The following is a 25,613-nucleotide window of genomic DNA, read 5'->3' on the forward strand; positions in this document are numbered from 1 at the left end:
ATAGATAATATTCATAATTAGACTGTATAAACAGCTACATTATTACCTGAATGAGATAACGTACAAACGGTATATTAATATCAAGCATCTGCTGCTACTAAGATATAACCTATTCACATATATATTGCACACGTGGCCAACAGCCAAAGATTTCAGCTGTTCAGTACCTAACAGTGGGCAGAGACGCTGTACAAATGATGAGACATTAAGGGGCCGATTAACCATGGCCCGAATGGGGCTAAATACCTGTTTCCGTGCAAGCCTTTAGGTTTGCCGGAAACAGGAGTTAAGAAGCAGCAGTCTAAAGACCGCTGCTACTTTATTCGTCCTCTAAAGCTGCGGACGACAATCCGCCTGATCGTGTACGATAGGGTTGATTGACAACCCCTGCTAGCGAATCTGCAGGGGGCGGCATTGCACAAGCAGTTCACCAGGCATTCAGCGATGTCTGGCTACAGCGGATCATGTTCGTCAGACAGTGATAAATCGGCCCCTGAGAATCTTTGCTCTCAAATATTATATAAACTATAAGAAACGCCGTGGATATGGTTAGAAAATAAAGGTGTTTTATGACCAATTATACAAGACCCTTGCTGGGTAATATAAAAAAATAGGCATAATCTCTATACAAGCGGTCAGTTACTAAATAACCTCTGTTGATAAATATAATACAAGATCACAAGGAGACGCTACATAAGCAGTCAGAAAGCAAAGGTCCCCTACGGCAAACAACAAAGGGTTCATAGTGTGCAATAATATACAACAGATATAGACACAGTACAATTGGCCAGATCTTTTATGTACTGTTAAGCACATCATAAATTGTAAGGATAACGCTGCATATGCGGTTAGAAAGTAAAGGTTACCTATTGAAAAACATAACAGACTTGCCAAATATCGCATATGTGAATTATAAAAAATACCATCTTAAATGAACTATTGCCAGAGACCCTAGTTTTATCATACTGTATTGAATTCAAATATATTAACGCACAGATTTTTCAACATAGGCACAATACCAGAGATTCTGTAAGCAGATATTTTTGATAAACGGATACAATCAAGCAATATGATTGGAACATAATTATAGTATCCAAAAGTTACTATCAAGTAACTGCGAATCATCTATACGTTTTTAAGATTGAGATGCTTCAATTAAATTCATTAATTCTCTACAGCTGGTAAAGTGACCTTAAAATAAAAAATATCATCAATAATTCTGGCATAATGTTGCAGATACTTAAAAAACAATATTAAAAGGGACATGAAACTCACATTTTTTCTTTCATGATTTAGAAAGAGAATGCAATTTTAAACATCTTTCTAATTTACTTCTATTATCTAATTTGTTTTATTCTCTTGATATTCTTTGCTGAAAAGCATATCTAGATATGCTCAGTAGCTGCTGATTGGTTGCTGCACATAGAATGCCTCATGATTGGCTCACCCATGTGCATTGCTTTTTCTTCAAATAAGGATATCTAAAAAATGAAGCAAAATAAATAATAGAAGTAAATTGTAATGTTTACATTTGTATGTTCTATCTGAATCATGAAAGAAAGATTTTGGGTTTAGTGGCCCTTTAAGTGATACACTTATCTAATATTCTTTCATATCGTCCTTACTCCAAAGAGCCTAATCACTGTTTGTGAATAGTAAAAGCAGACGCCTAATACAATATTTGATTAACAGATCTCAATGTGTACTTGATAGATTTTAAATTTTGAACCCATTTTTAACATGAAATAAATAAAAATTGATAATTTTTAACATAAATTTGACCACACAAAATATAACATGGGAGAATCCTAAGTGCTAATATAGTATCCTTTTTTTCCCAGTTCTCTTTTACTGCATTTGTCAATATTGTTCCAAGATACTCAGTAACTCTAGCCACAAAACGTGTTTAATAAAGGCCCCTTTTTTACCAGTATAAGTGGCAATATTCCTAAGATATTTCTTATTTAGTAAAGTAGTGCCATTGGTTCCATACAGCAAATAAACAGTGATCCTGCCAGCTATCTATATACTACTGCAAAATTCATGGATATGATTGCTTGTATTAAATAGGTCACCTTTTAGTAGGATTAATTTCAGCTCAACTGGAGCTTTTTTTTTGTAAGTATATTAGCTTTGTATAGGTTGAACTCGATGGACTTCGGTCTTTTTTCAACCTCATCTACTATGTTACTATGTAAGACAAATGTTCTACTAGATCAGACCTGGTCAACTGTAAATGCTATTAATGTGAAGTGGGAGCGTCTAGGAGCAACAACAGCCCAGCCACAAGGTGGTAGACCACAAAAACTCAGAGCGGGGCTGCCAAGTACTGAAGCTCGAATGGTGTAAAGATACGCCACCTACTACAGAGTTCCAATCTTCCTCTGGAAGCAACATTTGGAAGTTTTTAGGTTAGAATTACATTAAAGCCCAATTGTAGGTTATTTCTTTCCTATGACATGGAGAGTCCACAATGTCATTCCAATTACTAGTGGGATATTCAACTCCTGGCCAGTAGGAGGAGGCAAAGAGCACCCCAGCAAAGCTGTTAAAGGGACACTGTACCCAAAAAATTTATTTCGTGATTCAGGTTGAGCATGAAATTTTAAGCACCTTTCTAATTTACTCCTATTATCAAATTTTCTTCATTCTCTTGGTATCTTTATTTGAAATGCAAGAATGTAAGTTTAGATGCCGGCCCATTTTTGGTGAACAACCTTGGTTGTCCTTGCTGATTGGTGGATAAATTCATCCACCAATAAAAAAGTGCTGTCCAGAGTACTGAAACCAAACAAAAGCTTAGATGCCTTCTTTTTCAAATAATGATAGCAAGAGAACGAAGAAAAATTGATAATAGGAGTAAATTAGAAAGTTGCTTAAAATTGCATGCTCTTTCTGAATTACAAAAGAAAAAATTTGGATACAGTGTCCCTTTAAGTTTAACTGCCTTATCCATAACCCCCAGTCATTCTCTTTGCCTCTGTCAACAGAAGTTGGTGTCTGAAGAAATGAATCCTTTTATGGGTACTTTTCCCTGCAAGCAAGGATTGGGGTCTAGCTGGGTTCACGTCAATCTCTTGAGTAAGAGTAGTGGTGGCTTTTAGCAGTTAAAAGGTGGCGAGGAAGTCTCTGCTTTACTTTTAACACTTTGCTACCCCTTTGTGGAAAGCCAGAGTTAGTTACTCTGTTCTTTCTTTTCCTACAGTTCCATGACAGGGAGTGCAGTGCCTGCTTCACCTAAGGAGCAGCATCTATTATGCAGTTGGATCTAAGGTAAGAGCCTTTTGCCTTCTAGGTACAGAAGGACAGCAGCACTTAAGAGGTTAACCCACTTTTTCAGATCCTTTTTTACAGAAGACACAATCCTTATTTAATAGAGGATTTATATGGGGACAATATCTTTGGCACATGTTATATGGAAATGGTTTTTTTCATAATTATTCAGTATGAGACTTGAGGGAAAGTTCTCTCATTTGGCAGAGAAATGTTGCGCACTTTAGCCCCGCGCTCACGTGACACACGCACTTCCGGTTTAGTGGAGTGGTACCGTTGCAACTTCAGTTACTACGCAGGAGAAATTTAGCTCTTCAAGTTGCGACTGTATTTTCCTATTCTACCCGGATCGTTTCAAAGAAAAGGCCTCTTAAAGGATTCCGTTTTTCCTATTACTAGTGGGGTATTACTTTTAGCGGTAGGAACCTCGGGCAATCAGTTATTTTTTTGTCTAAAAATTTTCCTTATATGTTCAATATTAAAATTTAATATTCTATATTTTATTTTATTTGATATTTTTTTGTAGTCGCTTAATTTCTTTTGCAATTATTGTGGGGTTTGTTACCTCTTAGCCAAGGACTCACAACAGGATCATTCCATATCCATGGATAAATGTTTACTTTGTTTGGAGGCCCAAATTGTTTTGCCTATACAATTTTGGTCCACTTGTTTAACCAAGACTTTGAAATTTAAGAATAAATCACTCCTTCTGAGCCTGCTATCTTTCAGGATAATGCTGTGTGTGCCATGCCTCAGCTTTCTCCTCAAACGTCTCAAGCCTTTATCGTTTCTCATACTGTGCCTTCTGTGTCCTCTCATCCACCTGGGGTGTTTATTTACTTGGGAATTTTGCCGCTCAGATTTCTTCTGCAGTAACAGCGGCTTTGTTAGCTTTCCCTTCACCGGGTAATCGTAAGAGAAAATCTAAACGTTTGCCTGATACTAAGGCTTCTGACTCTAGGACTGCATTACCTAATCTTTCTCATATGTCTAATGAGGAGAATACTTCAGTAGCTTCTAAAGGTGAGAGCTCAGACTCTGACACTTTAGCAGAAAAATCTTTACAATCTGAAGAGGTTCATTTTAGATTTAAGCTTTAACACCTCTGGTTACTACAGAAGGAGGTTCTAGCTACTTTAGACGACTCTGAACCTTTGGTTGCTGTCAACCCCACAAAGTCTTCTAAATTGGATAGAGTTCATGATTCTCCATCTTCTGAGGAGGTTTTTCCTGTCACTAGGAAGATGTCTGAAATTATTGCTCAGGAATAGGATAAACCAGGGGTTCCTTTTTCCCCTTCCCCTATTTTTAAGAAGATGTTTCCTGTTGCTGACTCTATTTGTGACTCATGGCGCACTGTTCCTAAAGTTGAAGGAGCTATTTCTACTCTTGCCAAGAGAACTACTATTCCTATGGAGGATAGTTGCTCTTAAGGATCCAATGGATAAGAAGCTAGAGGCTTATTTAAAAAAAATGTTCATCCATCAAGGATTACAGTGGCCACTTGCAGCAAGTATTGCCACGGTTGCGGGAGCTGCATCCTATTGGTGCAATGCTTTGTCAGATCTTATTGCAGAGGAGACTACGGTGGAGGAGATTCACGATAGGATCAAAGCTCTCAAATTGGCCAATACCTTTATCTGTGATGCCAACATGCAGATAATTTGACTGGGGGCTAAGATGTCTAGTTTCACTGCACTAGCACACAGAGCTCTGTGGTTAAAAAAATTTCTTGGCCGGCATCTCTTTTTTTGGCTTTTGACTTTACTTTATAAGGGAAAGACTCTGTTTGGACCTGGTCTGGCGGAAATAATTTCAGAGATTACAGTTGGAAAGGGATCTTTCCTACCTCAGGACAAGAAGAATAGACCTAAAGGTCGTTAGACTTCTCATTTTTGTTCCTTTCGTAACTTTAAGGGACAAAAGTCTTCATCTTCCTCTTCCAAACCTGACCAATCCAGATCCACTTGGATATCCAGCCAGCCCTGGAACAAGGTAAAGCAGAACAAGAAACCTTCTGACTCTATATCAGCATGAAGGTTCTGCCCCCGATTTAAGTGGGGGGCAGGCTTTCTCTTTTTCATCTAGCCTGGATACGTGATGTCCCAGATCCATGGACTGTGGACATAGTATCTCAGGGTTACAGAATGGGATTCAAGTCTTGCCCTCCAAGGGGAAGATTTCTCCTGTCAAGACTTTCCTCAAACTAGGTAAAGAAGGAGGCATTCTTCAACTGCATAAAAGACCTATTCTCCCTGGGAGTTATTGTTCCATTTCCGCTAAGGTAACAAGGTCTAGGATTCTATTCAAAATCTATTTGTGGTTCCCAAAAAGAAGGGAACTTTCCGTCCCATTCTAGACCTCAAATGTCTCAACAAATTCATGAGGGTGTCTTCCTTCAAGATGGAAACTATTCGTTCCATTCTTCCTTTGGTACAGGAAGGTCAGTTTATGACGACCATAGACCTGAAGGACGTATACCTTCATGTTCCCATTCACAGGGAACAGTTTCTGAGGTTTGCCTTCTTGGACAAGCACTTCCAATGTGTAACTCTTCCGTTTGGTCTGGCCACGCAGCGCCTTATCTAGATGACATTTTAGTTCAGGCTTCATCTTTTCAACTAGCCCAATCTCATACAGAGATGCTGTTGTCTTTTCTTTGTTCCCATGGGTGGAAGGTGAATTTGGAAAAAAGAGTTCTCTAATTCCATCTACCAAAGTATGTTTCCTAGGAACAATAATAGATTCCCTGTCCATGAAAATTTTCCTGACGGAGGTCAGAAAATCCAAAATTCCTCCATTTGCTCGGTTTCATCTGTGACTGCTGCAACTTTGTATGCTCCATCAATGGAACAGAGACCATTCAGATTTATCACAGAGGATAAATCTGGACCCTCTAACAAGAGACTCTCTCTCGTGGTGGATGTAACAGGAACATTTGTCTCAGGCACATGCTTTCTGAGACCTTCCTGGGAGATTGTGACTACGGACGCCAGCCTGTCAGGCTGGGGAGCTGTTTGGGGTCCTCTGAAGGCTCAGGGCCTGTGGTCTCGGGAAGAGTCCTCTCTTCCCATAAACATCTTGGAGTTGAGAGCAATCTTCAATGCCCTATCAGCATGGCCTCAACTGTCTTTAGTCTGATTTATCAGATTCCAGTCGGACAACATCACCTCAGTGGCTTACATCAACCACCAGGGAGGGACTCAGAGTTCCTTAGCCATGAAGGAGGTGACTTGCATTCTGCAGTGGACGGTATCCCACAATTGTCTTCTATCTGCCATCCACATTCCAGGAGTGGACAACTGGGAGGCAGATTTTCATAGCAGACAGACCTTTCATCCCGGGAAGTGCGCTCTTCATCCGGGAGTGTTCTCTCAGATAACCCTCAAGAGGGTGGTTCCAGAGTTAGATCTGATGGCGTCCCACCAAAATGCCAAGGTTCCAAAGTACAGTTCAAGGTCAAGAGATCCTCAGGTTGTTCCGATAGATGCTCTAGCGGTTCCTTGGATGTTTTCTCTGGCTTATCTGTTTCCTCTGTTTGCTCTCCTTTCACAAGTCTTCTGCCTTGTTTGTTGTTTTCTCTGGAAAGTATAAGGGTCAGAAGGCCACTTCTACTTCTCTGTCTCTTAGGTTGAGAAGTTTGATTTGTTTGGCTTATGAGACTGCTGGACAACAGCCTTCTGAGAGAATTACGGCTCATTCCACTAGGGCTGTCTCCTCGTCTTGGGCTTTCAAAAATGAAGCTTCTATGGAACAGATTTGCAAGGTTGCAACATGATCCTCTCTGAATACTTTTTCAAAATTCTACGAATTGGATACTTTTGCCTCTGCCTCTTTTGGGAGAAAGGTTCTTCAAGCGGTGGTGCCTTCTGTTTAGGTCCTCCTGCCTTTTTTTCTCCCTCTCTGTTCATTCCGTGTCCTCTACCTTGGGTTTTGGTTCCCACTAGTAATTGGAATGATGTTGTTGACTCTCCATGTTATAGGAAAGAAAGCAAAAATGTATGCTTTAGCTGATAAATTTCTTTCTTTCCGGACATGGAGAGTCCACGACCCCGTCCTCTTTTTATATTATAATTCGGCAGTTTTTTTTTAGTTAACCTCAGGCATCTTTTCACCCTTGTGTTTTCTTCGTTTTCCATTTCCTTCGGCTGAATGACTGGGGGTTATGGGTAAGGCAGTTACACTTTACAGCTTTGCTGGGATGTTCTTTGCCTCCTCCTGCTGGCCAGGAGTTGGATATCCCACAAGTAATTGGAATTACGTGGATTCTCCATGTCCGGAAAGAAAGAAATTTATCAGGTAAGCATACATTTAGTTTTTTAGTGTTTACCTACAAATAGGGCCAGATTACAAGTATAGCACCAAAAGTGTCACAAAAACACATCAAAAATACATTCATAATAACACCATCTAATAAAAAATAATTTCAAAAAAATATTGCACACAAAAGTTATAATGGCTCAAAGATATGAGATCTCAGGTGTTAGGGGAAAAAAAGGGGGGCAAAGGGCTTTAACATAGGGATACATACATATACAGGTCTAATGATGTATATATATATATATATATATATATATATAAACACACATACACACACACACATACACTGTATATATACATATACAGTGGATATAAAAAGTCTACACACCCCTGTTAAAATGTCAGGTTTCTGTGATGTAAAAAAATTAGACAAAGATAAATCATTTCAGAATTTTTTCCATCTTTAATGTGACCTATAAACTGTACAACTCAATTGAAAAACAAACTGAAATCTTGCATAAGTGTGAACACCCTTAAACTAATACTTTATTGAAGCACCTTTTGATTTTATTACAGCACTCAGTCTTTTTGGGTATGAGTTTTTCAGCATGGCACATCTTGACTTGGCAAGATTTGCCAACTCTTCTTTGCAAAAACACTCTAAATCTGTCAGAATGTGAGGGCATCTCCTGTGCACAGCCCTCTTCAGATCATCCCACAGATTTTGAATTGGATTCAGGTCTGGGCTCTGGCTGGGCCATCCCAAAACTTTAATCTTCTTCTGGTGAAGCCATTCCTTTGTTGATTTGGATGTATGCTTTGGGTCGTTGTCATGCTGAAAGATGAAGTTCCACTTCATGTTCAGCTTTCTAGCAGTAGCCTGAAGGTTTTGTTCAAATATTGTCTGGTATTTGGAACTGTTCATTATTCCCTCTACCTTGACTAAGGCCCCAGTTCCAGCAGAAGAAAAACAGCCCCAAAGCATGATGCTGACACAACCATGCTTCCCTTTGGGTATGGTGTTCTTTTGGTGATATGCAGTGTTGTTTTTGCGCCAAACATATCTTTTGGAATTATGGCCAAAAAGTTCAACTTTGGTTTCATCAGACCAGAACACCTTTTGCAACATGCTTTTGGGAAACTTCAGATGTGTTTTGCAAAATTTAGCCGGGCTTGGATGGGTTATTTTGGAAGAAAAGGCTTCTGTCTTGCCACTCTACCCCATAGCCCAGACATATGAAGAATACGGGCAATTGTTGTCACATGTACCACACAGCCAGTACTTGCCAGATATTTCTGCAGCTCCTTTAATGTTGCTGTAGGCCTCTTGGCAGCCTCCCAGACCAGTTTTCTTCTCGTCATTTCATCAATTTTGGAGAGACATCCAGTTCTTGGTAATGTCACTTTTGCACCATATTTTCTTCACTTGATGATGACTGTCTTCACTGTGTTCCATTGTATATCTAATGCCTTGGAAATTCTTTTGTACCCTTCTCCTGACTGATACCTTTTAACAATGAGATCCCTCTGACGCTTTAGAAGCTCTCTGCGGACCATGGCTTTTGCTGTAGGATGCGACTAACAAAATGTCAGGAAAGACCTACTAGAACAGCTGAACTTTATTTGGGGTTAATCAGAGGCACTTTAAATGATGACAGGTGTGTACTGACTCCTATTTAACATGATTTTGAATGTGATTGCTTAATTCTAAACACAGCTACATCCCCAGTTATAAAAGGGTGTTCACACTTATGCAACCATATTTTATTTTTTTATTTTTATTTCCCTTTAACTAAAAGATTTCAGTTTGTTTTTCAATTGAGTTGAACAGTTTATAGGTCACATTAAAGGTGGAAAACATTCTGAAATGATTTATCTTTGTCTCATTTTTTTACATCACAGAAACCTGACATTTTAACAGGGGTGTGTAGACTTTTTATATCCACTGTATATGCATACACAGTATATCACAAAAGTGAGTACACCCCTCACATTTTTGTAAATATTTTATTATAACTTTTCATGTGACAACACTGAAGAAATGGCCCTTTTTTTTGACAATGTAAAGTAGTGAGTGTACAACCTGTATAACAGTGTAAATTTGATGTCCCCTCAAAATAACTCAACACACAGCCATTAATGTCTAAACCGTTGGAAACAAAAGTGAGTACACCCCTAAGTGGAAATGTCCAAATTGGGCCCAAAGTGTCAATATTTTGTGTGGCAACCATTATTTTCCAGCACTGCCTTAACCCTCTTGGGCATTGAGTTCACCCGAGCTTCACAGGTTGCCACTGGAGTCCTCTTCCACTCCTCCATGATGACATCACCGAGCTGGTGGATGTTAGCGACCTTGCGCTCCCCCACCTTCCGTTTGAGGATGTCCCACAGATGCTCAATAGGGTTTAGGTCTGGAGACATGCTTGGCCAGTCCATCACCTTTACCCTTAGCTCCTTTAGCAAAGCAGTGGTCATTTTGGAGGTGTGTTTGGGGTCGTTATCATGTTGGAATACTGCCCTGCGGCCCAGTCTCTGAAGGGAGGGGATCATGCTTTGCTTCAGTATGTCACAGTACATCTTGGCATTCATGGTTCCCTCAATGAACTGTAGCTCCCCAATGCCGGCAGCTCTCATGTAGGCCCAGACCATGACACTCCCACCACCATGCTTGACTGTAGGCAAGACACTTGTCTTTGTACTCCTCAACTGTTTGCCGCCACACACGCTTGACACCATCTGAACCAAATAAGTTTATCTTGGCCTCATTGAACCACAGGACATGATTCCAGTAATCCATGTCCTTAATCTGCTTGTCTTCAGCAAACTGTTTTGCAGGCTTTCTTGTACATCATCTTTAGAAGAGGCTTCCATGCAGACTAATTTTATGCAGTGTGCTGCATATGGTCTGAGCACTGACAGGCTGACCCCCCACCCCTTCAACCTCTGCAGCAATGCTGGCAGCACTCCGCCTATTTCCCAAAGACAACCTCTGGCTATGACACTGAGTGCATCCATCAACTTCTTTGGTCGACAATGGCGAGGCCTGTTCTGAGTGGAACTTGTCCTGTGAAACCGCTGTATGGTCTTGCCCACTGTGCTGCAGCTCAGTTTCAGGGTCTTGGCAATCTTCTTACAGCCTAGGCCAGCTTTATGTAGAGCAACAATTCTTTTTTTCAGATCCTCAGAGGGTTCTTTGCCATGAGGTGCCATGTTGAACTTCCAGTGCCCAGTATGAGAGTGAGAGAACGATAACACCAAATTTAACACCTGCTCCCCATTCACACCTGAGACCTTGTGACACTAACGACTCACATGATACTGGGGAGGAAAAATGGCTATCTGGGCCCAATTTGGACATTTCCACTTAGGGGTGTACTCACTTTTGTTGCCAACGGTTTAGACATTAATGGCTGTGTGTTGAGTTATTTTGAGGGGAGAGCAAATTTACACTGTTATACAGGCTGTACACTCACTACTTTACATTGTAGCAAAGTGTAATTTCTTCAGTGTTGTCACATAAAAAGATATAATAAAATATTAACAAAAATGTGAGGGGTGTACTCCCTTTTGTAAGATACTGTTTGTATATATATATATATATATATATATATATATATATATATATATATATATATATATATATATATATATAGTGGATATTAAAAGTCTACACACCCTGTTAAAATGGCAGGTTTCTGTGATGTAAAAAAAATGAGACAAAGATAAATCATTTCAGAACTTTTTCCACCTTTAATGTGACCTATAAACTATGCAACTCAATTGAAAAACAAACTGAAATATTTTAGGTGAAGGGAAGTAAAAATTAAAAAATTAAATAATATGGTTGCATAAGTGTGCACACCCTTAAACTAATACTTTGTTGGAGCACTTTTTGATTTTATTACAGCACTCAGTCTTTTTGGGTATGAGTCTATCAGCATGGCACACCTTGACTTGGCAAGATTTGCCCACTCTTCTTTGCAAAAACACTCCAAATCTGTCAGATTGCGAGGGCATCTCCTGTGCACAGCCCTCTTCAGATCACCCCACAGATATTCCTGCAGCTCCTTTAATGTTGCTGTAGGCCTCTTGGTATCCTCCCAGACCAGTTTTCTTCTCGTCTTTTCATCAATTTTGGAGGGACATCCAGTTCTTGGTAATGTCATTGTTGTGCCATATGTTCTCCACTTGATGATGACTGTCTTAACTGTGTTCCATGGTATATCTAATGCCTTGGAAATTCTTTTGTACCCTTCACCTGACTGATACCTTTTAACAATGAGATCCCTCTGATGCTTTGGAAGCTCTCTGCGGACCATGGCTTTTGTGTAGGACGCGACTAAGAAAATAACAGGAAAGACCTACTAGAACAGCTGAACTTTATTCAGGGTTAATCAGAGGCACTTTAAATTAAGGCAGGTGTGTGATGACTCTTATTTAACATGGTTTTGAATGTGATTGCTTAATTCTAAACACAGCTACATCCCCAGTTATAATGTGGTTGCATAAGACACTTATGCAACCACATTATTTTAGTTTTTTTTGTTTACTTCCCTCCACCTTAAAGATTTCAATTCAATGTTTTTCAATTGAGTTGTGTAGTTTATAGGTCACATTAAAGGTTTTCACCATACGTCTGAGATCCGGAACACAAGCCTGACTCACTACAAGCAAAACGAGTGGATGATCCTGGTGTCTAAGACAGACTCTTCTTGCACTGCGCAGCCCTTACCTCAAATTGATTGAGGTTTTGGAGTGTAAGTAGATACCCAACATGGACCAGCTTCATCTCCAGATATTTCTATATATATATATAACAATGAACGTTGTGGGAATTGTATCATAGTTACTAATGGTACTATTGTTACAGTTTATGCTTTATTAATAATATCGTATTATTGTATCCCCTTGCCTGTTCCTATCTACTTGGACCTATGTGGTACTATATTACGTTTGAATAGTGATTAGTGATTTGGTTAGTAGGAGGATTGGTGTCTGTCCAGTGATTATACTGGTTTATTATTATATTTCTCTATCAGTTTGCGCCTATTCACATTACCTGCTTTCTTTTCCATATACATATGTATTTATATTTGTATATATGTATTTACAGACATATATACACATTTAAACACATACATACATACATACATACACACACATATATATATATATATATATATATATATATATATATATATATATATATATATGTGCATTGGAGCCCTTTGCAGTTAAGTAGATAACAACATGTAAAAGCACATTTATGCAATATTCATATTTTCATGTGGGGTTTGCGCATATGAGAATATGCGATCGGTTTAGCGCATATGAGAATATGCAAACGATTTAGCGCATATGAGATTACACAATTGTGCTTGCGCGAGAGTGGGGTGTTTTTTTCCCATTTTTTTTTCCAATGACTTCTATGGGGGAATGCGTGAACACGCACGCAATATTCTAAGCTCAAATTTTTGTGCTAGTCAGGTTACCGCTAGAGCGAAAACAGTTTACTTTCAACTCATAAAACGAGCGCAACCAGATGAGTGCAAAAACTTTACTTCTAGCACAATTAACGCTCAAGCCGTTAATTAGCGCTTCACTTGTAATCTGGCACATCATTTTTTTTCCAGCAGACACAGCAGATTCAAAACTATACTATTATTTTATATATTTTTCATGGAACTTGAGAATTGTACATCAAAATGTGTGCAAAAAACAAACAAACACAATTTAGTCTTACCTGATGAATTAATTTATTTCTTGGTAGCGAGAGTCCACGATCCTTATACTTGGGAATTACATCACCTGGCCATCAGGAGGAGGCAAAGACACCATACACCAGAGTTTAAGTATCCATTCTACTTCCTCTTCCCTCCCAGTATTGCTTATAGCTGAGGACAAAAAGAAGAAAGAAAAATCGGGGTACAGAGATGCAACTTAGGACTGCCGCCACCAAAAAGAAATAAACCATGGGTGGGTTTGTGGACTCTCACTTCCAAGAAAGAAATTAAATTTATCAGGTAAGAATACATTTTTCTTCCTAATGGTAGTGAGAGTCCATGATCCTTACATTTGGGAACCAATACCGAAGCTGTAGAGTCCACACAAAAATGGGCGGGAAATAACATTTTTTTAAAAAAAAACAGGCAGGCCTTCATTTATCAGAAACCATCGCCTGAAAAATCTTTCTGCCAAATGCAGCCTCAGCTAAGGCAAAAACATGATAGAATTTAGTAAAAGTATGCAAGGAAGACTAAGTAGGAACCTTGCATATATGTTCTACAGAAGCCTCATTCTTAAAGGCCCTAGAAGTAGAAACTGAACAAGTAGAATGCACAGAAATTCTGTTAGGCAGTTGCTGACTCGCCTCCAATTAAGTCATATGGATTAAACTCCTCAAGCAAAAGGACAAGGAAACCGAAGAATCCTTCTGACACCTCCGCTTACCAGAATACAGGACAAATAGACTGGAGGACTGACGAAAATCCTTAGTAGCTTGTAAATAATTTTTCAAAGCTTTTACAACATCCATGTATGCAAAAGTCTCTCCTTAGAAGACTTAGGGTTCGGGCAGAGAGAAGGAACAAAATGTTCTGAACTTAAACCACATTTGGTAAAAACCCTGACAAAGTAGGTAAAACTGCCTTATCTTGATGGAAGATTAAAGGGACATAAAACAAGTTGGGATAGAGACAAAATATAAAATGCTCTTTAATTACTTTACCTGCAAATTTATACTGTAGTGCCTCACCATTAACCCTTTATTTTTAGTTTCTGAATCGTAAAGCTCTAACTCCCCCCACACATTTCCTTCTATGCCTGTATCTATATCTATTGTTGTTTTGGTAGAATGCAAAAGTGCATAGGGATTATCTGCTGGAGCATGCCTAGAAACTGTGAACTCAGTTGAAATACAAAGTCTGTGTCTAAACACTGATAAGCGGGGTGGAGTTGGCTGTTCCAGGCAGCTTTGCTATGTAATTCATTTTTCTTATTTTTGAAAAATATTTTAAAATACTTTCCAACAATTTTTAAACAATTTTTTTATGCAAACAATTTTTAATTAATTAGCTCTTTTAGGATATGCACAGATCTCAACCTGTTTATGTCCCTTTAAATACAGAGGATCAGAAGAGAGAGAAGATAACTCAGAAACTCTCCTCACAGACGAGATTGCCAAAATAAATAACACCTTCCAAGATAACAATCGAATGTCCAAAAAAAGCATAGACTCAAAGGAAAGAGATTGTAAAACTAAGACTGAATATCAGGCAAACGAGCAACGAAACGAGAAACGAAACAGGACAGAAAAGGCAGAAATCTGACCCTTAAGAGAACTGGCCAACAGGCCTTGTCCAAACTCTCCTGCAGAATTTGCAGAATCTGAGGGATTCTGACTGAATGCCACAAGAAACCCTGCTTAGAACAACAGGAAAGATATCCCTTCCAAAACGTGTAATAGATCCGTCTGGTAACAGGCTTGCTAGCCTGAATCCAAGTATCAATAACTGACTCAGAGAAACCTCTCTGAAATAAGATCAAATGTTCAATGTCCATGCAGTTAGGTTGAGTGACTGGAGATTTTGATAAATAAACTGGACCTTGAACTAGCAGATCCTGACGAAGAGGAAGACACCATGGAGGAGTGCTCGACATCCTGACCAGGTCTGCATACCACATCCGATGAGGCCAAGTCGGCGCCACTAATATCATTCTCATGTTTGAGATGAGCAACTACTCTGGAGAGGAGAGCAATTGGAAGAAACAGGTAAACAAGATAATACCATGGAGCCATCATCGCATCCGTAAGCTCCGCTTAGGGATCTCTTGCTCCATTCTCCCGGATGAAGAGTCTGACAGCTCAGGTAGTTGGCCTCCCAGTTGTCCACCCTGGAATGTGAATGGCAGAAATCGAACAAAGATTCACCTCTGCCCAGAGCTTTTTTTGCACATTTATCTTCCAGCCATGGCTGCGAAGAAAACACACTAGACGTTCCATATGATCCACAACTAAAGGTAAAGATTAATTTCAGTTTGCTTGGTTTGCATATCTTTGCTGCAACACAAGCGGACAGCTCCACCTACTGGCTATTTTAATCAATGCACTGCTTCTCAATGTTTTTTAATTAGCAGTCACATGACTGAAAAAAAAAGGTTGTTATTCTGAAACGGCGCAAATTGAACCGTTGTAAACCGAGGGCCACCTGTAATCTGAACCACAGCCTCACAGGTGAATGAATTTGCAGACTTCAAAAACCTTATTTATTCCTGAATGTCTTCCAAGGAAGATTCTTCAGAGACCAACTCTGAGAGGGAGTCACACTAAAAGGCCGCCAAGCCAGCCACTGCCGCCAGAGTCAGAGCTGGTTAAAACAGTAAACCAACCTGTAAGAAGGCTCTTCTTAGATAGCCTTCCAACTTTCTATCCGTCGAGTCTCTAAAAGAGGTAGTATCTTCAAGAGAAATAGTTGTTATCTTAGCTAGAGTGGAGATAGCCTTATCTACTTTAGGAATGGATCCCCACAATTCTAGATTGGAACTGGGAATAATTTCTCTAATTTGGGGAAGTAGAGAAAGGAACTCCACGTTTATCTCATTCTTTTGATATGATTTCAGATACCAATGAAGGGACTGGAAACATATGAGGAGCCTTAGGTTTGGGTCGGAAAATATTGTCCAATTTCTGAACAGGCTTGACTTCAGCCTGGTTTAGGGTCCTAAACCTCTAAAGTACGCAAGACCTCCTTGAGGAAAGATCTGAAGTGGTCCATGGTGAACTTTAAGTTTACATCCTCAGACTCCTTGTCAGATTCTGGAGAGGAATCCTCAGATAAAACTTCTCTGTCAGAAGCCGAAGAGGACCTATCCATATCAGATTCCTGGACTTGTCTAATAGATGAAGTGGAGCTGCCCTTGGAAGAAGATCCAGAACCATACTTAATGTTACGCTAACCTGCAGGCGGGATAGCAGCAATAGCCTCTGTAACTACAGACTGTAATTGTGCTTTGAACTGCGGGGCAAATTCTGCCACCCCACCCTGAGTAATAAATACTGGGGGGAATTCTCCTTAGGAACCGGATGTTGGACATGAGAATGGGCCTGTAGAACTGATGCCAGACATGAACCACAAAGTTGTGCTGAAGGGCATACAGTGGTAGACTTACATAACAGACACTTAACTGGAGGAAAAACCATGCTTGAAGAACCCCCCTCATGGGATCCCTCCTCAGTGGCTACAGTCCAGGGATGCACCATCCCACAAAAAAACAGCTCAATAAAGAGAAACAAAAAACTCCAGCAGATAATAACGAAGCTGCTGCTACTAGCAGTACAGTAACCAAAAATGATATTGAGCTCAGATGAGAGATTGTAAAATATGAGCTTGCCCAATTAAACCATGGGACCCAATAGGATTGAAGCAGCAGCACATAAAACCTGCCTGTGCTCCCTGAAGCCATGTGAAATATTGCAGCAACATATTATAAAAAGGACAATAAAATTTTTTTTATATTACACAAACATTTTTAGTACAATGTTACGTTGCTTAATGTCCCTTTAGCACTGCCTAACATCAAACTTCAACATATTAAAAAGACATTTTGATGCAAAAAAAACAAACAAAAAAAAAATATAGAGTTCAGGATCCATAAAATATTGAGGTTTCTGAGCAGTACACTGCTGCTGATTAAGAACAAGTTGTATGATCAAAGTCGTAGTTACACCTAGTCTAAAGCGAAAGGTATGGATAAAAAAAACAAAAAACAGCTGGATCCCTTAACCCAACATGTATCTAAAGATGTGACAAATAATAGCCAGAAACTGTAGCTGTGCCAAGGCCGCACCAAATCAGGAAGACCAAAAAAAAAAAAAAAAGGATAAATGAAACCTGACAGCAATGTCCATATATCCCTAAGGTCTCCCCACAGAATGCTCTTGCATGAAAAGCCAATCGACAAGCTGACGGCAGCTCTGATAGATATCAGTGATGTCATGCTGTACCAAGAAGGGGCAAAAGGATTGTACATTTATTTGTAAAAAAACAGAATTTATGTTTACCTGAGAAAATTACTTTCTCCAACGGTGTGTCCGGTCCACGGCGTCATCCTTACTTGTGGGATATTCTCTTCCCCAACAGGAAATGGCAAAGAGCCCAGCAAAGCTGGTCACATGATCCCTCCTAGGCTCGCCTACCCCAGTCATGTCGACCGACGTTAAGGAGGAATATTTGCATAGGAGAAACCATATGGTACCGTGGTGACTGTAGTTAAAGAAAATAAATTATCAGACCTGATTAAAAAAACCAGGGCGGGCCGTGGACCGGACACACCGTTGGAGAAAGTAATTTATCAGGTAAACATAAATTCTGTTTTCTCCAACATAGGTGTGTCCGGTCCACGGCGTCATCCTTACTTGTGGGAAACCAATACCAAAGCTTTAGGACACGGATGAAGGGAGGGAGCAAATCAGGTCACCTAAATGGAAGGCACCACGGCTTGCAAAACCTTTCTCCCAAAAATAGCCTCAGAAGAAGCAAAAGTATCAAACTTGTAAAATTTGGTAAAAGTGTGCAGTGAAGACCAAGTCGCTGCCCTACATATCTGATCAACAGAAGCCTCGTTCTTGAAGGCCCATGTGGAAGCCACAGCCCTAGTGGAATGAGCTGTGATTCTTTCGGGAGGCTGCCGTCCGGCAGTCTCGTAAGCCAATCTGATGATGCTTTTAATCCAAAAAGAGAGAGAGGTAGAAGTTGCTTTTTGACCTCTCCTTTTACCGGAATAAACAACAAAACAAGGAAGATGTTTGTCTAAAATCCTTTGTAGCATCTAAATAGAATTTTAGAGCGCGAACAACATCCAAATTGTGCAACAAACGTTCCTTCTTTGAAACTGGTTTCGGACACAGAGAAGGTACGATAATCTCCTGGTTAATGTTTTTGTTAGAAACAACTTTTGGAAGAAAACCAGGTTTAGTACGTAAAACCACCTTATCTGCATGGAACACCAGATAAGGAGGAGAACACTGCAGAGCAGATAATTCTGAAACTCTTCTAGCAGAAGAAATAGCAACTAAAAACAAAACTTTCCAAGATAATAACTTAATATCAACGGAATAGTAAGGGTTCAAACGGAACCCCCCTGAAGAACTGAAAGAACTAAATTGAGACCTCCAAGAGGAGTCAAAGGTTTGTAAACAGGCTTAATTCTAACCAGAGCCTGAACAAAGGCTTGAAATCTGGCACAGCTGCCAGCTTTTTGTGAAGTAACACAGACAAGCAGAAATCTGTCCCTTCAGGGAACTTGCAGATAATCCTTTTTTCCAATCCTTCTTGAAGGAAGGATAGAATCTTAGGAATCTTAACCTTGTCCCAAGGGAATCCTTTAGATTCACACCAACAGATATATTTTTTCCAAATTTTGTGGTAAATCTTTCGAGTTACAGGCTTTCTGGCCTGAACAAGAGTATCGATAACAGAATCTGAGAACCCTCGCTTCGATAAGATCAAGCGTTCAATCTCCCAAGCAGTCAGCTGGAGTGAAACCAGATTCGGATGTTCGAACGGACCCCTGAACAAGAAGGTCTCGTCTCAAAGGTAGCTTCCAAGGTGGAGCCGATGACATATTCACCAGATCTGCATACCAAGTCCTCGCGTGGCCACGCAGGAGCTATCAAGATCACCGACGCCCTCTCCTGATTGATCCCTGGCTACCAGCCTGGGGATGAGAGGAAACGGCGGGAACACATAAGCTAGTTTGAAGGTCCAAGGTGCTACTAGTGCACTCCACTAGAGCCGCCTTGGGATCCCTGGATCTGGACCCGTAGCAAAGGTACTTTGAAGTTCTGACGAGAGGCCATCAGATCCATGTCTGGAATGCCCCACAGCTGAGTGACTTGGGCAAAGATTTCCGGATGGAGATTCCCACTCCCCCCGGATGCAATGTCTGACGACTCAGAAAAATCCGCTTCCCCAATTTTCCACTCCTGGGATGTGGATACAGGACAGGTGGCAGGAGTGAGACTCCGCCCATAGAATGATTTTGGTCACTTCTTCCATCGCTAGGGAACTCCTTGTTACCCCCTGATGGTTGATGTACGCAACAGTTGTCATGTTGTCTGATTGAAACCGTATGAACTTGGCCCTCGCTAGCTGAGGCCAAGCCTTGAGAGCATTGAATATCGCTCTCAGTTCCAGAATATTTATCGGTAGAAGAGATTCTTCCCAAGACCAAAGACCTGAGCTTTCAGGGATCCCCAGACCGCGCCCCAGCCCATCAGACTGGCGTCGGTCGTGACAATGACCCACTCTGGTCTGCGGAATGTCATCCCTTGTGACAGGTTGTCCAGGGACAGCCACCAACGGAAGTGAGTCTCTGGTCCTCTGATTTACTTGTATCTTCGGAGACAAGTCTGTATAGTCCCCATATCCAACTGAATGAGCATGCACAGTTGTAATGGTCTCAGATGAATGCGCGCAAAAGGAACTATGTCCATTGCCGCTACCATCAACCCGATCACTTCCATGCACTGAGCTATGGAAGGAAGAGGAACGGAATGAAGTATCCGACAAGAGTCTAGAAGTTTTGTTTTTCTGGCCCTCTGTCAAAAATCCTCATTTCTAAGGAGTCTATTATTGTTTCCCAAGAAGGGAACCCTTGTTGACGGAGATAGAGAACTCTTTTCTCACGTTCACTTTCCAACCGTGAGATCTGAGAAAGGCCAGGACAATGTCCGTGTGAGCCTTTGCTTGAGGAAGGGACAACGCTTGAATCAGAATGTCGTCCAAGTAAGGTACTACAGCAATGCCCCTTGGTCTTAGCACAGCTAGAAGGGACCCCTAGTACCTTTGTGAAAATCCTTGGAGCAGTGGCTAATCCGAAAGGAAGCGCCACGAAACTGGTAATGCTTGTCCAGGAATGCGAACCTTAGGAACCGATGATGTTCCTTGTGGATAGGAATATGTAGATACGCATCCTTTAAATCCACCGTGGTCATGAATTGACCTTCCTGGATGGAAGGAAGAATAGTTCGAATGGTTTTCCATCTTGAACGATGGAACCTTGAGAAACTTGTTTAAGATCTTGAGATCTAAGATTGGTCTGATACGTTCCCTCTTTTTTGGGAACTATGAACCAGATTGGAGTAGAACCCCCATCCCTTGTTCTCTTAATGGAACAGGATGAATCACTCCCATTTTTAACAGGTCTTCTACACAATGTAAGAATGCCTGTCTTTTTATGTGGTCTGAAGGACAACTGAGACCTGTGGAACCTCCCCCTTGGGGGAAGTCCTTGAATTCCAGAAGGATAACCTTGGGAGACTATTTCTAGCGCCCAAGGATCCCAGAACATCTCTTGCCCAAGCCTGAGCGAAGAGAGAGAGTCTGCCCCCACACAGATCCGGGTCCCGGATCGGGGGGCCCAACATTTCATGCTGTCTTGGTAGCAGTGGCAGGTTTCTTGGCCTGCTTTCCCTTGTTCCAGCCTTGCATTGGTCTCCAAGCTGGCTTGGCTTGAGAAGTATTACCCTCTTGCTTAGAGGACGTAGCACTTTGGGCTGGTCCGTTTCTACGAAAGGGACGAAAATTAGGTTTATTTTTCGCCTTGAAAGGCCGATCCTGAGGAAGGGCGTGGCCCTTACCCCCAGTGATATCAGAGATAATCTCTTTCAAGTCAGGGCCAAACAGCGTTTTCCCCCTTGAAAGGAATGTTAAGTAGCTTGTTCTTGGAAGACGCATCAGCCGACCAAGATTTCAAACCAAAGCGCTCTGCGCGCCACAATAGCAAACCCAGAATTCTTAGCCGCTACCTAGCCAATTGCAAAGTGGCGTCTAGGGTGAAAGAATTAGCCAATTGAGAGCATTGATTCTGTCCATAATCTCCTCATAAGGAGGAGAATCACTAACGACCGCCTTTATCAGCTCATCGAACCAGAAACATGCGGCTGTAGCGACAGGGACAATGCATGAAATTGGTTGTAGAAGGTAACCCTGCTGAACAAACATCTTTATAAGCAAACCTTCTAATTTTTTATCCATAGAATCTTTGAAAGCACAACTATCCTCTATGGGTATAGTGGTGCGTTTGTTTAAAGTGGAAACCGCTCCCTCGACCTTGGGGACTGTCTGCCATAAGTCCTTTCTGGGGTCGACCATAGGAAACAATTTTTTTAAATATGGGGGGAGGGACGAAAGGAATACCGGGCCTTTCCCATTCTTTATTAACAATGTCCGCCACCCGCTTGGGTATAGGAAAAGCTTCTGGGAGCCCCGGCACCTCTAGGAACTTGTCCATTTTACATAGTTTCTCTGGGATGACCAACTTGTCACAATCATCCAGAGTGGATAGTACCTCCTTAAGCAGAATGCGGGAGATGTTCCAACTTAAATTTAAATGTAATCACATCAGGTTCAGCTTGTTGAGAAATGTTCCCTGAATCAGTAATTTCTCCCTCAGACAAAACCTCCCTGGCCCCATCAGGACTGGGTTAGGGGCCCTTCAGAAAACATTAATATCAGCGTCGTCATGCTCTTCAGTATCTAAAAACAGAGCAGTCGCGCTTACGCTGATAAGTGTTCATTTTGGCTAAATGTTTTTGACAGAATTATCCATTACAGCCGTTAATTGTTGCATAGTAAGGAGTATTGGCGCGCTAGATGTACTAGGGGCCTCCTGAGTGGGCAAGACTCGTGTAGACGAAGGAGGGAATGATGCAGTAACCATGCTTACTCCCCTCACTTGAGGAATTCATCTTGGGCATCATTGTCATTGTCACATAATCACATTTATTTAAATGAATAGGAATTCTGACTTCCCCACATTCAGAACACAGTCTATCTGGTAGTTCAGACATGTTAAACAGGCATAAACTTGATAACAAAGTACAAAAAACGTTTTAAAATAAAACCGTTACTGTCACTTTAAATTTTAAACTGAACACACTTTATTACTGCAATGCGAAAAAAACATGAAGGAATTGTTCAAAATTCACCAAATTTTCACCACAGTGTCTTAAAGCCTTAAAAGTATTGCACACCAAATTTGGAAGCTTTAACCCTTAAAATAACGGAACCGGAGCCGTTTTTGAACTTTAACCCCTTTACAGTCCCTGGTATCTGCTTTGCTGAGACCCAACCAAGCCCAAAGGGGAATACGATACCAAATGACGCCTTCAGAAAGTCTTTTCTAAGTATCAGAGCTCCTCTCACATGCGACTGCATGCCATGCCTCTCAAAAACAAGGTGCGGCAACACCGGCGCGAAAATGAGGCTCTGCCTATGCTTTGGGAAAGCCCCTAAAGAATAAGGTGTCTAAAACAGTGCCTGCCGATATTATTATATCAAAATACCCAGATAAAATGATTCCTCAAGGCTAAATATGTGTTAATAATGAATCGATTTAGCCCAGAAAAAGTCTACAGTCTTAATAAGCCTTATTTATGATCGTAATAAACATGGCTTACCGGATCCCATAGGGAAAATGACAGGCTTCCAGCATTACATCGTCTTGTTAGAATGTGTCATACCTCAAGCAGCAAGAGACTGCTCACTGTTCCCCCAACTGAAGTTAATTGCTCTCAACAGTCCTGTGTGGAACAGCCATGGATTTTAGTGACGGTTGCTAAAATCATTTTCCTCATACAACAGAAATCTCATCTCTTTTCTGTTTCTGAGTAAATAGTACATACCAGCACTATTTCAAAATAACAAACTCTTGATTGAATAATAAAAACTACAGTTAAACACTAAAAAACTCTAAGCCATCTCCGTGGAGATGTTGCCTGTACAACGGCAAAGAGAATGACTGGGGTAGGCGGAGCCTAGGAGGGATCATGTGACCAGCTTTGCTGGGCTCTTTGCCATTTCCTGTTGGGGAAGAGAATATCCCACAAGTAAGGATGACGCCGTGGGACCGGACACACCTATGTTGGAGAAATTATTATTTTCTTAGTGCTCTATAAACTCTAACAGGTAGAAAAAAACAAGGCCGCATATCCTACTAATAATTAAATATGTTGCCCATGAGTCTGTAAGAAAAATGTCATTGTGTCAACAATTTTTTTTTTACCTAACATTCTATGGTTATATGGGTTTGAGATGTTAGTCTTAGTTGTTTTTTTTTTTTTTTTATTCTGTCTAGTCCTCCTATTAAACTCTTTAATGAGCACATAGTGTGTAAATATATAAGCACATAATAAAAAGATGCAACATACCTGCAATTTTATCGACTCCCTGCACCTTGAGATCTGGGAAATACTCCAGATAAAATTGTAGGGCGTCATCAGCAGTGATGCTCTGGAATTTAAACTATGTCAACATAGGCCTGGAGAAAGGACAAAGGTATCACTAAATTGACCAGTTATTCAGGCAAATTAACAAACGAGTTATAAGAAACTTAGTTAAAAACAAAACAAAGTTACTGATACTGTCGACCTTCAATTATTCTTTGAAGAATCACATGATGTAAAACCTTTTGCTATTGCTCAATAACTTAATATGGCCACATGCTTTTTGGAAGCAGATATAAGGGATACTAAACCCGCAGCGAGGGGTCCCAGCAGGCAGCAGCAGCATGAAGGGCCACTAAGGTACATTTAAAATTAAAAACATTATTATATAGTGCTGGGTGTTATTATACTGATGCAGATACCACTCGACCCTATTAACCAGCCCCTCCTCTGGCTATACCCATGAGCCAGTGTCACTTACTGTGTCATTATACAGCGCTGGGTGTTATTATACTGATGCAGATACCACTGACCCTATAACCAGCTCTTGTCTGGCTATACGCATGTGCCAGTGTAACTACTGTGTCTTTGTATAGAGCTGAGTGTTATTATACTGATGCAGATACCACTGATCCTATAACCAGCCCTCCTCTAGCTATACCCTTGTGCCAGTGTCACCTACTGTGTCATTATAAGTGCTGGGTGTTATTATACTGATGAAGATACCACTGATCCTATAACCAGCCCTCCTCTGGTATTACACAGGTGCCAGTGTCCCTACTGTGTCATTGTATAGAGCTGGGTGTTCTTATACAGATGATGATGCACATCCAGTATTTCACTCAGGCTTTATTTATTCCATAACTTCTCACCCAATATCGCTAGCATTCTCTTGACAAGCCACTAACTTTATTCACACTACATATGTTTTATTATTCCTATTATTTAATCAGAAAGAAAAGATATACTAAGGTTATGGCGGACACTGGAAGGGCTAGTCACGGACACCAGTGCCCATGTACGGACACCTTGCCTATCCCTGAGCATGACCGTGGCACCAGATTGATCAGACCTGAATCGAATCATGTTGCAACTGCCACCTGCCAGTGACAAAGACTCTGTGACAGAGTCCACTAGTCACTGTCAGGGCAGCAGTGGAATGGAAACATGGGTGTGATTGGAGTGGCACATGCCAGCTGATGCAGTCTGTAGGCATGCTTAGTAATGTTGGGTAGGTTGTAAGAGTGAGTCAAACAATAGGTAAGTTGTGGGGGAGGAATGTCATTTCTTTCTTAAACCCAGGCAGCACAATGTCTTGAGCCAGCCCTGAACATTTCTCCTTCTCGGTTAAAGGGACAGTCTACACCAGAATTGTTATTGTTTAAAAAAAGAGAGAAAGAGAGAGAGAGAGAGAGAGACAGGGTCATTGTGTAGTTCATTAACAATCTAGACAGGCCAGAAGGCTTGTTTTTCCCACAGAAAATCTCTGAATTACATTGTTTCCAGTGCAGCAAGGATTCTGGGTAATATATGCAAATTAGGTTCACAATGACCGGACCCAGATCGGACCAGACTCCCCTAAGGTTTCATTATAGGACTTCTGCTGAATTCCTTCATCTAAAACTGCTTTTATCAATATCAACTGAAATGTTTTTCCACAAATCAGAATTAATGACTGATCATTAAAGTTTTCTCAGCACTATCTGTGACTGGGAGTTTCACCGGAACAAGTGTTCAAGTTAAAAACAATACAGACTTCTGGTTGCTGAACAGTGATTTCTCGACATATATCAAGGGGATATACAGCTTACGGTGGTCCGGTTCCAACTCTGGGAGGTGCTAAGCATTTCACTGA

The 25,613-nt window shown here is 40.8% G+C and overlaps 1 protein-coding gene across 1 annotated transcript in view; it reads right to left on the reverse strand.

Moving 5' to 3' along the window:
- The window catches only part of RNPEP (arginyl aminopeptidase), a 117,933-nt gene that overhangs the window by 34,574 nt on the left and 57,746 nt on the right, over positions 1–25,613 (reverse strand). The window contains exons 8-9 of the mRNA XM_053706935.1: positions 24,189–24,203; positions 23,744–23,837 (exon numbers count right to left, since the gene is read on the reverse strand). Coding sequence (XP_053562910.1) covers positions 23,744–23,837; positions 24,189–24,203 — 109 coding nt within the window. The remainder of the gene's footprint in view (positions 1–23,743; positions 23,838–24,188; positions 24,204–25,613) is intronic.

The sequence above is a fragment of the Bombina bombina genome, chromosome 3, assembly GCF_027579735.1.
Source record: "Bombina bombina isolate aBomBom1 chromosome 3, aBomBom1.pri, whole genome shotgun sequence".
NCBI lineage: Eukaryota > Metazoa > Chordata > Amphibia > Anura > Bombinatoridae > Bombina > Bombina bombina.